The 13,039-nt window shown below is 39.1% G+C and overlaps 1 protein-coding gene across 1 annotated transcript; it reads left to right on the top strand.

Moving 5' to 3' along the window:
* Positions 1 to 1,046: 1,046 nt before the first annotated feature.
* On the top strand, positions 1,047 to 12,065 carry slc26a2 (solute carrier family 26 member 2). The gene is made up of 4 exons (XM_052149592.1): positions 1,047 to 1,188; positions 5,556 to 6,161; positions 6,338 to 7,077; positions 9,109 to 12,065. The coding sequence occupies exons 2-4, from the start codon at positions 5,574 to 5,576 to the stop codon at positions 9,875 to 9,877; spliced, it is 2,097 nt and encodes a 698-aa protein (XP_052005552.1). The 5' UTR covers positions 1,047 to 1,188; positions 5,556 to 5,573; the 3' UTR covers positions 9,878 to 12,065.
* The last annotated feature ends 974 nt before the right edge of the window (positions 12,066 to 13,039 follow it).

The raw sequence follows: 13,039 nt of genomic DNA on the forward strand, positions 1-13,039 counted from the left end.
GACATTTTTATGTTATCATGTGTTATAATTATTGATACAGAACAAATATAGGCCTATATATATTTCACAAATAACTAGAGTAGGTCTTCATCTGTAATGGGAAACAAGCCAGGCTCTCAACTGTGGTGTTGTGCAAGAGATGTCATAACATTTAAGATCAAGAGAGAAAATAAAACTCATTAGGCAATCCAATTTTTAAACATTAACCCTAATTCAACTCATCAGATAGTTTAATCAAAAGTTGGCCTAGCAGACATTTGAGGAAGTTAAGATGAGTTTATAATTCATACAGCCAAGTCCTTGATTCCACTAAATGAAGTAGTTTAAACGTGAAGAACAATGTGTTATAATTATTGATACAGAACAAATATAGGCCTATATATATTCACAAATAACTTAACAAATAGAGTAGGTCTTCACCTGTAATGGGAAACAAGCCAGGCTCTCAACTGTGGTGTTGTGCAAGAGATGTCATAACATTTAAGATCAAGAGAGAAAATAAAACTCATTAGGCAATCCAATTTTTAAACATTAACCCTAATTCAACTCATCAGATAGTTTAATCAAAAGTTGGCCTAGCAGACATTTGAGGAAGTTAAGATGAGTTCATAATTCATACAGCCAAGTCCTTGATTCCACTAAATGAAGTAGTTTAAACGTGAATAACAACATGTCACTCAACAGCAACAGTAACACAGAATCACGCAATTTTACGAATCCTACTATTGCGAAGGTTTACTTTATAAATATGAATTAGGATATGCAAACGTTTATTGGAAGCCCATAATTAATATTCATTAGTATTTTAGCCAACAGGAAGACCCATTGTGCGAATTTGATAAATATTAAAGAATGAATGCCTTCGCTATAGTAGTGTTCGCAATTTTGCATTCCGAACACACAGGGATGTGTTCTGATGGCTTTCATATAGCGGCCTTTTTCAGGTTTCAGCCCATCAGATTGTCAGAGTGTCAGCCCCAACTAAGAATTAACGCTGCAGCCACGTGACCAGTGTTTTTTTTTTTTTCCCCGCTGTCCACGTGATTATACAAATTGAGCATGGCTTCAAATGCCACGGAACAGATTCTTACTTACAGATCTAGACAAGTCGAAACTTTTGGGTGATCATCTCTTCACGAGTGGTCATCATGACTGAATGAAACGATATCATTGCGCACCCGGTCTGAGGTAAGTATTGAGCAACTTTTAAATGCGACCATTCAGCGGATACTTAACTCAGTTGTACACGTTGCAGTTTGCCAGTCTTGTTTTCAATAGTGCCATTCATAAACCAGAGCACTACAGTACTTTATGACATGGCATGGCTTATTTTCTTGATTTATTTTAGGCGATTATTCTTATATTATTCTTTCAAAATATCCTCATTAAATTCGGTTGAAACTTTACATGATTTAGGTTTGTAAAACATTGGCTTTATTTTGTAATAAGCTATTTGTGCACGAATACTGATTATGCTGTCCTATCGTCGGTTGAAATGACTAACACTCATCTGATTGAAGCAATGAACAGTAAACAGACCTGATTGCTGGAATGTATCTTTTCTGTGTAGTGCTATACACAACTTTGCTTTTATCATCTGATGTCATCATTTGAATGTCAAGGAATATAGGCAAAAGATAAAGTGTATAAAGTTGACAAGTCATTTGTTTGACAGTATCTTGAATTCAGTTTACCCAAATGACAACCCAACGCTGGGTAAATGTTGAACTGAACATATGTTAGGTTAACTAAAGCAGGAAAGAAGGTTGCGCGTTTAACCAAAACGTTAGCTCATATCTAGAAAAATACTAGTCGCGTTTTACCGAATAAAATGAGTCTTATAGCAAAGTCTGTAATTATTTGGATATATTTACAGTAGGGGTCCATTAATCTAAGAGTGACCACATTGAAAATCTTTTTCCTTGTAGGATTTTGAAAAATAATAAACTCAGCAAAAAAGAAACGTCCTCTCATTTTCAACTGCTTTTATTTTCAGCAAACATAACATGTGTAAATATTTGTATGAACTTAAAAAGATTCAACAACTAAGACATAAACGGAACAAGTTTCACAGACATGTGACTTACAGAAATTGAATAATTTGTCCCCCTGTGTAAGAAGTAACAGTAACAGTCTGTATCTGGTGTGGCCATCAGCTGCATTTAGTACTGATGTGCATCTCCTCCTCATGGATTGTGCCAGATTTTGGACCTGCCTTACAACAGGCCTACAAGCCCTCAGTCCAGCATTTCTCCACCTATATTGGTCCAGAAATGATTGCAATAAACAATATTATTGTCATTTTAAGACCATTTTATTCCACTGATATAATGATCATATAATGGCATAATAATGCAAGTACACCCTTTCAAAGAGCATTGAACTTTTAATTCTTAAGAATATTCAGCCATTGGAATTGGAATGTAAAAAAAAAAATAATTGGGAAGACCCCTCTCCATCTCCAACTGTGGTTTTTGTTCCCAGCTCAGAAAACTGGATAGAATGGTTATGTTTTATGAGCTTTTAGGTTGTTTTTAAACAAAGTCGACATACTGGCTCATTCATGTTAATGGGCTCTGGATTGCGACTTTGAAACCAAGTCCTTTTGGACTTATTCTTCCAAACTTTCTGGCTGGAATTATGCAATTATCAGGAAAAACACCTATTAAAGTGTGTGTGTGTGTGTGTGTGTGTGTGTGTGTGTGTGTGTGTGTGTGTGTGTGTGTGTGTGTGTGTGTGTGTGTGTGTGTGTGTGTGTGTGTGTGTGTGTGTGTGTGTGTGTGTGTGTGTGTGTGTGTGTGTGTGTGTCACACAGAGACAAGAGGACAGAAGAAGCACGACTGGCTAAAATGTTGTTAACGTTTATTTATTTTTTTAGAGACCGTGTCAAATTAACAATGTAAAAAAAAAAAACAACTTTTTAAATGCTTCTCAAAACATTCAGTTGGTCAATTCTGTCAGCCTGTTTCGCAAGAATGCATCCTGTAGGTGCATTCTCTAATCCTGTCCATATAGTGTTGAGTGCTATTGTAGCCCAGGACTGAATTCACTGTGTACAGTGATGACGCAGGTTGTCTCACAGTGATGGCATGTAGTTGGGGTACTTGCGCCCATCTTATTAAGTTAATGTGACCGAGTAAAACAACAGTCTGGTCAAGTCAGTTTTATAAATGTAACACTTTTTACAATACAATTTGTTTCAAAATGGCTTTAACCAAAGCTAAACAGCCAAAGGCTGTTCCCCCTAGGAAGCTTTCTCTCAGGACAGGATACAGAAGACAAACTGAGCCAGTTTAATCCCATCAGACAAACAAGCAGCAGGGTTACTGTAACATCCTACTGTCAATGAAACTTACTCAGCAGCTGGGTTTACATTGTTTGTTTTGTTTATAGCTTTATTCTGCCAGTCCTAAATAATATGCAGAACATTTTATTGTTTTCCGCTAAAATGGTGCTGGCTCTCATGCCTGAGCCAGTGCTCTGTTAGGGATCTGACAAACCTGAAGATGGATTGTTTGTTCTGAGCTTTCATTCAGAATGGCAAGTCTCTAGTGTTTGCTATCCATTACACAAGATCACTTTGGTGACCTTTACCAGTGTTTGACTGCGGCTTGCTTGTTGATTCAAGTACAAAACTTCATTTGCTGGCAAGAGTTTTCATTGACTGATTTTTCTCATTGAGCTTGTGCTCTTACAAGTCTTACAGGTTGCCTTCAAATGGTACCTTGCAGGGTTTGTTGGTGTGACCATAATGCCAACATCTCTTCATTTTCCCTCAGTTAGTCATGTTCTTTAGTAATTTAAATTAAGTTCTGACACTGATTAAGGTAATGTTGCTCATTGGTTCAATGGGGCAATATAATTTTGTCATTGTTCTGAGGCCTGATGGCATTTGGCCTGTACACCTCATTCACTGGAATGCTGGGGGAAGGTTTGGGTCATATTTCACGCCAAAATTAAAAGGGATGACAATCATCCTGTCCGGAAACCATGATTTTAATTTTTAAATCAGCATAAATTAAAAGCAGTAAAGCATATATAACTAAACCTTTGCTTTATTTGACCCAGACATGAATAGCTTTAATATGACTTAGTAGGAAAATAAAGAGAGGTTTTGATTGGTCATGCTTAGTCAGCCGCATTCCAATGGATCTGATTGATGGCAATTAATCAGATCTTTCTGCTTGATTGAACTGATTGTTTGCAAATGAAGTCTAATCTTAGGGTTCTATTGACATCATTGATTTTTACCAGCACATAATTTTTCTGTACTGCTAAGTTCACAATAAAACCAAAGTGCAGTGTTTTATTGCTGTATGTAATCATTAATCCTTTGTGGTCATTGTATGAATGTATGTTACCACAAAGTGAATTTGAAATTAACACATAATTGTGTACCAATTCACACTGCCTAATACAATTAGAGTAGCAACATTGATCTCAAATTGATGAGAACAACAAAGCAGTAGTTTCAAGGTAGTTTGAAAGTACTTTGAATCCATTTGCTCTGTTTGCTAAGTAGCTAGACTGAGCCAGACAGTCTTGCTCTGATGAAGCAAGAAGTGGCTAGTTGAAGTTGGTATTAAGTTCACTGACACTGAGGACACTTATTTTTAAAAGAATAGTTCACAAATTCTGTCTTGTGTTTTATATATATATATATATATGTTCTCCTTTTTTGCTGATTTAACCAGCTAATTAAAATGTGTACATGTGGGAAAGTACTTTGCATAAGCCCTGATATTCTTTTTTTTTTTACATTCCCAGCACTCATGTTCTTCTCTAAAATTTGCTTCAGCTTTATGGTTGTGTATTGTGTGCATATATAAAAAAGTAAACTTAAAGCTGAACTATGTTTCTTTTCAGTGTTAAAATACTTTCTCCTATCCTAGCTTAATATGCAGAGACAACTATAACTAAGCCATTCATAGTTTTTGAGAAAACAATCTCTGTGGAACTATCCACCTTTTTTTCTACACCGGGTGATGCAAGAAATATGGGCACAGTTGTTAATGCATCGTATGTCAATACATTCTTTCGGTGCGGTGCTAGACATTCATTTATACATCTAGATGTGGAAGCAAAGCCTGACAGAACTTAATGAGGACAATATGGTATTCCATTTCTATGAACTACACGTTGTCCCTGAGATAGCGAATGCTATAGAATGACTTCCGGTGGAAGTCACATTCATTTCCCCGGTAAGACTCCCAGGAAAAAGGTGGATAAAAATTCCTGTGTTTGTTTTAAGTGACCCGCTGAGGCGCCACCCAACAATGTAACTTAACCAATGTAATGAGCTTGGGGCGGGACCATCTGACTTTTGTTTTTAACAACAACAGCAGATGAGGGGCGTATTCAGAAAGCTGTTTAGAAAACATTGTTTATTTTTGCAGTTCCATTTGGTGGTGATAGTGTTGCAGAAATTACATACTTCAGCTTAAAGATTTAAAAAATCTAAGCTAGCTTTTTTTCTCCTTAATATCAGTCATGAAATATAAAATCAAGTATCACAGCATTCTTTTTGGCTTAATGTGTTTTGTTGCCCTTTTCAGTGAGAGCCTCTGGACATTATGCCAGCTGAAGAGGTATTTGACCGTGTTTCCATAGAGGATGATTCAAAGACTGGGCCAGATATTCCCTTCCTTTTGGAAGAGTGTGAGAAAGACAAGGAGCCCTGGAAGTCAGTGTTGAAAAGGAAGGTGTTGAAAAAGTGTTCCTGCAGTACAACTTGTGCCAAATCCCTGCTTGTAGATTCCCTTCCAATTCTGAAATGGCTGCCACGCTATAACTTCAAAGACTGGATCATTGGGGATGCCATGTCAGGTCTAATCGTGGGTATCCTGTTGGTTCCCCAGTCCATTGCCTATTCTTTACTGGCAGAACAAGACCCTATTTATGGACTCTATACATCTTTCTTTGCCAGCATTATCTACACCCTGCTAGGCACCTCCAAGCACATCTCAGTGGGGATGTTTGGAGTATTGTGTTTGCTGGTGGGGCAGGTGGTAGACAGGGAGCTTACTCTGGCTGGCTACCCCTCAGAAACCAATCAGACTGCTCTGGGGATCATCGACAACAGCACTGTTCCGATTTGTGACCGAAGCTGCTATGCAATCATGGTGGGAGCAACACTAACTTTCACAGCAGGGGTCTATCAGGTTAGTCTGTGATGTAAGGATATGAAAGACCTGACAGAATGATTTGCATCTTAATTATGAGGCTAATTTCTAGAGTAATTTATCTCATAACTGCAAATTTGTGTAAAACTGTCCCAAATGATTTAATTCTTCAAAATATCCTAATGTAATAATGTTTTGCTCTTCTTGGGTTACAGGTGTTGATGGGTCTCCTACAAGTTGGATTTGTCTCAGTCTTCCTCTCTGACTCTCTGTTGAGTGGATTCGCTACTGGTGCCTCTCTCACCATCCTCACATCCCAAATCAAGTACTTTCTGGGGCTTCACCTTCCTCGTGTCCAAGGTTGGGGGTCATTTATAAAAACCTGGATAAGTCTGCTGAAGAATCTGGGCCATACCAACATATGTGACCTCATAACAAGCATTCTCTGCTTGCTTGTACTTGTACCCACCAAGGAGCTTAACCACCGTCTCAAGACAAAGCTCAAGGCCCCTATTCCCTTTGAGCTCTTTGTGGTCATTGGTGCTACTCTGGCTTCCCACTTTGGCCATTTCAACGAAAAATATGGCTCAGATGTAGCTGGGGATATTCCAACAGGCTTCATGCCACCACAACTACCAAACTGGTCTCTTATACCCAATATTGCAGTTGATGCCTTCTCAATAGCTATTGTTGGTTTTGCCATTACAGTGTCTTTATCTGAGATGTTTGCTAAGAAGCATGGTTATGTTGTGGACCCTAACCAGGAGATGTATGCCCTTGGGTTCTGCAATATCATTCCATCGTTTTTCCGTTGTTTCACAACCAGTGCCGCCTTGACCAAGACTCTTGTGAAGGAGTCAACTGGTTGCCAGACTCAGCTCTCTGGGTTGGTGACTGCTCTAGTGCTACTGCTTGTCCTACTTGTTATTGCCCCTCTTTTCTACTCATTGCAGAAGTAAGTATTAATTATGTCCATTTTACTTGCATGAACCTAGGCCATGTCCACACTAATACGTTTTCAGTTGGAAACGCCTTGAGTTTTGTTACGTTTACCCCTCTCATCCACACTAGAACAGCATTTGCCTCCACCAAATATGGTGACTTTTCGTAAGCGCATTCGAATCTGCATACTTTGGGGAATGGTGACATTAGAAAATGGAAAATGTATAAGTATGGACATGGTCTTAGTATCATTACACTTACAATGTTAGAATTATTCCTAAAACCTTGAATTATGAAATAATTTGGAAAAGTGTGTTTGGGAAATGTACTTGTAAAGTTACAGGTGAAACTCGAAAAATTTGAAAATCGTGCAAAAGTTCATTCATTTCAGTAATTCAACTTAAAAGGTGAAACTAATATATTATATAGACTCATTACAAGCAAAGTAAGATATTTCAAGCCTTTATTTGATATAATTTTGATGATTATGGCTTACAGCTTATGAAAACCCCAAATTCAGAATCTCAGAAAATTAGAATATTACATGAAATCAATAAAAAAAGGATTTTAAATACAGAAATGTCGGCCCTCTGAAAAGTATAATCATGCATATGTACTCAGTACTTGGTTTGGGCCCATTTTGCATTAATTACTGCCACAATGCGCGTGGCATGGATGCTATCAGCCTGTGGCACTGCTGAGGTGTTATGGAAGACCAAGATGCTTCAATAGCGACCTTCAGCTCTTCTGCATTGTTTGGTCTCATGTCTCTCATCTTTCTCTTAGCAATGCCCCATAGATTCTCTATGGGGTTCAGGTCAAGCGAGTTTGCTGGCCAATCAAGCACAGTAATACCATGGTCATTGAACCAGGTTTTGGTATTTTTGGCAGTGTGGGCAGGTGCCAAGTCCTGCTGGAAAATGAAGTCAGCATCTCCATAAAGCTTGTCTGCTGAAGGAAGCATGAAGTGCTCTAAAATGTCCCGGTAGACGGCTGCGTTGACTCTGGACTTAATAAAGCACAGTGGACCAACACCAGCCGATGACATGGCTCCCCAAACCAACACAGACTGTGGAAACTTCGCACTGGACTTCAAGCATCTTGGATTGTGTGCCTCTCCATTCTTCCTCCAGACTCTGGGACCTTGGTTTCCAAATGAGATGCAAAATTTGCTCTCATCAGAAAAGAGGACTTTGGACCACTGAGCAACAGACCAGTTCTTTTTTTCTTTAGCCCAGGTAAGACGCTTCTGACGTTGTTTGTTGTTCAGGAGCGGCTTGACAAGAGGAATATGACATTTGAAGCCCATGTCCAGGACCCGTCTGTGTGTGGTGGCTCTTGATGCAGTAACTCCAGCCTCAGTCCACTCCTTGTGAAGCTCCCCCACACATTTGAATGGCCTTTTCCTGACAATCCTCTCCAGGCTACGGTCATCCCTGCTGCTTGTGCACCTTTTTCTTCCACACTTTTCCCTTCCACTTAACTTTCTATTAATGTGCTTTGATACAGCACTTTGAGAACATCCAACTTCTTTTGCAATTACCTTTTGAGGCTTTCCATCCTTGTGGAGGGTGTCAATTATGGTTTTCTGCACAACTGTCAGGTCAGCAGTCTTCCCCATGATTGTGAATTCAACTGAACCAGACTGAGAGACCATTTAAAGGCTCAGGAACCCTTTGCAGGTGTTTTGGATTAATTAGCTGATTAGAGTGTGACACTTTGAGCCTACAATACTGAACCTTTTCACAATATTCTGAATTTGGGGTTTTCATAAGCTGTAAGCCATAATCATCAAAATTATATCAAATAAAGGCTTGAAATATCTTACTTTGCTTGTAATGAGTCTATATAATATATTAGTTTCACCTTTTAAGTCGAATTACTGAAATTAATGAACTTTTGCACGATATTCTAATTTTTCGAGTTTCACCTGTATGTCAGTAAAGAATTTTCTTGGTTTTCATGCTATGTTGAGATTTTAATGCTGAAATTGTGTCCATTTCTTTTTTGAATGGGGTTAATTGTGTACACTTCATCTCTGCAGATGTGTATTGGCCGTCATCATTGTCGTCAACCTCCGTGGTGCCCTGTGGAAGTTTGCAGACATTCCCAAAATGTGGCATGTGAACCGCGTTGACACTATTATCTGGCTGGTAACCATGGCTACCTCAGCACTGGTGAACACTGAGTTAGGCCTGCTTGTTGGAGTTTTGGTGTCAGCGTTTTCTGTGCTAGGCCAAACTCAGTGTGTCCAGGTCCTGCAGCTTGGCCAAGCAGGGGACCGCGAGGTCTTTGAGGACATTGCATCATACAAGGGTCTTCAGACCCATCCAGGGGTAGCTGTTTTCCGCTATGAGGCTCCCATCTACTATGCCAACCAAGTTCTATTCAAGAAGTCACTGTACCGCAATGTGGGCCTGGATCCACTCAAAGAGAAGGCCAGGCGCAAGACACTGATGAAGCAGAAGCCTCAGGGTGGAGAAGAGAATAAGCAAGAGATGGAATTGTCCACCAATGTGTTTCTGCTACAGCATACCACCTTCCATACCCTGGTCATAGACTGCAGTCCAGTGCTGTTTCTGGACACTGCAGGAGTCAATGCTTTGAAAGAGGTATACAAGGACTACAAAGAGTTGGGAGTGTGTGTACTTTTGGCACAATGCAGCACCTCTGTCATTGATACCTTGCGGAGGGGAGACTACTATGACCGAAAGACTGGTACCAAAGAAATACTGTTTCATAATGTTGGTGATGCTATCTCTTATGCCCAAAGCTTGATGTCGCAGAATGGTAATTGTGACACTGTTGTGTAATGCTCTGCTACGTATTGATTTATAAACAAACTTGCCTTTTTCAATTGATGAAATTGAATTTCAAAATTATATAATTCAGATGTTCTTTTAAGATCTCTATAAAATGAATAGACAATCATCTGTTTACAGCAGCATAATTGCTATTGAAAACCAAACAATTGATGTGTTTTATGTATATATTTTGCAGTACTTTAAAACTAGTTAATCAGTAACTTTTAAACCCTTTTTGTTTCTCAGGAGCTTTCTCTAGTCTTAGAAAAGAATACTGGTCTTAAAATGGTTGTATTGTGAACAACAGTATTTAAGGGTTTAATCTCTTTTCTACATGAACCGAAATGTTATGCTAGACAAGATCTAGCTCATATATTTACTTTATATGATCTCCTTCCATTCTAGTTTGCTATGCATATTCAGTCAGAATTATGCTATTTAATGTAAGTTGTGACATTTACCCAACTTTATGGCTAGTTTTGAATGTTGAAATTACCATAAAGTCTGGATACACAAAGATTGTAGTTGGGTGAGTAAAAGTTGAACTCTTTCACCCAGTCACAAGATGTTTACCTCAGTTGAAGAAGCACCGGGAAATTTGCTGCTGTGCATTGTCACTGTGACGTTGCTACCACATAATAGCTTTTGAAAAAGTGCAGCCTTCATTATATTTGTATACAGTTGATGTCAGAATTTACATACACCTTGGCCAAATACATTTTAAACTCCAAAACCGTTTTTCACAATTCCTGACATTTAATAGTAGGAAGCATTCCCTACTAGGTCAGTTAGGATCACTTCTTTACTTTAAGAATGTGAAATGTCAGAATAATAGTAGAGAGAATGATTTATTTATTTCAGCTTTCATTTCTTTCATCACATTCCCAGTGGGTCAGAAGTTTGCATACACTTTGTTAGTAGTTGGTAGCATTGCCTTTTAAATTATTTAACTTAGGTCAAACATTTTGGGTAGCCTTCTACAAGCTTCTCATAAGTTGCTGAAATTGACTCATTCCGTCCAGACAGAACTGGTGTAACTGAGTTAACAGAAATCAGTTCTGCCCATGAATTTAGCCTAAAAAATGAATTGAGGTCAGGGCTTTGTGATGGCCACTCCAATACCTTGATTTTGTTGTCCTTAAACCATTTTGCCACAAATTTGGAGGTATGCTTGGGGTCATTGTCCATTTGGAAGACCCATTTGCGACCAAGCTTTAACTTCCTGGCTGATGTTTAGAGATTTTGCTTCAATATATCCACATAATTTTCCATCCTCTTGATGCCATCTATTTTTCCCTCCTGCAGCAACCTCCCCACAACATGGTGCTGCCACCCCCATGCTTCATGGTTGGGATGGTATTCTTTGGCTTGCAAGCCTCTCGCTTTTTCCATAAAACATAACGATGGTCATTATGGCCAAACAGTTAAACTTTTGTTTCATCAGACCACAGGACATTTCTCAAAATATTTATATCTTTGTCCCCATGTGCACTTGCAAACTGTAGTCTGGCTTTTTTTGTGGCAGTTTTGGAGAAGTGGCTTCTTCCTTGTTGAGCAGCCTTTCAGGTTATGTTGATACAAGACTTGTTTTACTGTGGATATAGATACTTGTCTACCTGTTTCCTCCATCTTCACAAGGTCATTTGCTGTTGTACTGGGATTGATTTGCACTTATCGCACCAAACTATGTTCATCTCTAAGAGACAGAATGTGTCTACTTCCTGAGTGGTATGAAGGCTGCATGGTCCCATAGTGTTTATATTTGTACACTGTTGTTGTACAGATGAATGTGGTACCTTCAGGCATTTTAAAATTGCTCCCAAGGATGAACCAGACTTGTGGAGGTCCTCAGTTTTTTCTGAGGTCTTGGCTGATTTCTTTAGATTTTTCCCATGATGTCAAGCAAAGAGGCACTGAGTTTGAATGTAGGCCTTAAAATACATCCACAGTTACACCTCCAATTGACTCCAGACAGAAGCTAAATTAGGCTTGACATAACTTAGTTGGAATTTACCATGCTGCTTAAAGGCACATTTAACTTAGTGTATGTAAACTTCTGACCCACTGAAATTGTGATACAATCTGTCTGTAAAAAAATGTTGGTGTAGATGTCCTAAACGACTTGTCAAAACTATAGTTTGCTAATATGAAATCAATGGAGTGGTTATAATTTTTTTTTTTTAAATGACTTCATCTGTATGTATGTTTGTATATATACACGTGTGTGTGTGTGTGTGTGTGTGTGTGTGTGTGTGTGTGTGTGTGTGTGTGTGTGTGTGTGTGTGTGTGTGTGTGTGTGTGTGTGTGTGTGTGTGTGTGTGTGTGTGTATATGTATGTGTGTGTGTATATGTATGTGTGTATATATATAGGGGAGCGGTAGTGTAGCAGTTAGCGTGCTGCGCTATGAACCTGGCGACCGAAGTTCGATTCCCGCTCATGGCTAACACCAGTGACGATTATCTGAACTGGTCCCGGGCCTCCCCTAGGTCGACTCAGCCTAAAATGAGTACCTGGTGCGGTGTGTAAAACATCGCCACTGGGGAGACAAAGGCGGTCGGGCGTGGTGCTGGCCACCCACCCCCTCGTGTACCGTTCCGGCCTTCAGAGGTGCTCGCTAACAGCACTTGCCCCTACAGTCTGTTCAGGCTAAATGGGGGATCTTTGTCTTTGTTTGTATACATATATATATATATATACACTATATATTTTTGTCTATTCTTAGGCCAGCCAGTCCCTGATGTTCTGCCTAACAATCTCCCTTTGTGTTTCACTGAAGAAAGCAATCAGATTGGAAAAAGCATCTTTTTAACTAAAGGCTTTTCTCAAGGTGCCAAATAATAAGTTTGATACGGATTTTTTTTGACTCTATAGAGTTTTATTTTATTAATATTTTCTGTGTAGAGAGTAAAGAGTGCTCAGGTAGCATGTAAATGGCATTCACGTTTGACCGGTTGAACAGGTCTGATGGAGCAGGATACATAGCAGGATTTTCAGGAGGGAGGGAGGTGTCCAACAGTTACTGCATATGTTCAGAGAACTGAATACAGTCTGTCCTCCTGTTGGCTGAACTAGAGCAGGATTATGAATAACAATGCTGGACATAGTGCCAGATATTATTTCTGATAGAATGAAAAAAATACAATCTTGTGTGTGTATTTGAAAATATTTGA

The sequence above is a fragment of the Xyrauchen texanus genome, chromosome 19, assembly GCF_025860055.1.
Source record: "Xyrauchen texanus isolate HMW12.3.18 chromosome 19, RBS_HiC_50CHRs, whole genome shotgun sequence".
Classification (NCBI taxonomy): Eukaryota; Metazoa; Chordata; class Actinopteri; order Cypriniformes; family Catostomidae; genus Xyrauchen; species Xyrauchen texanus.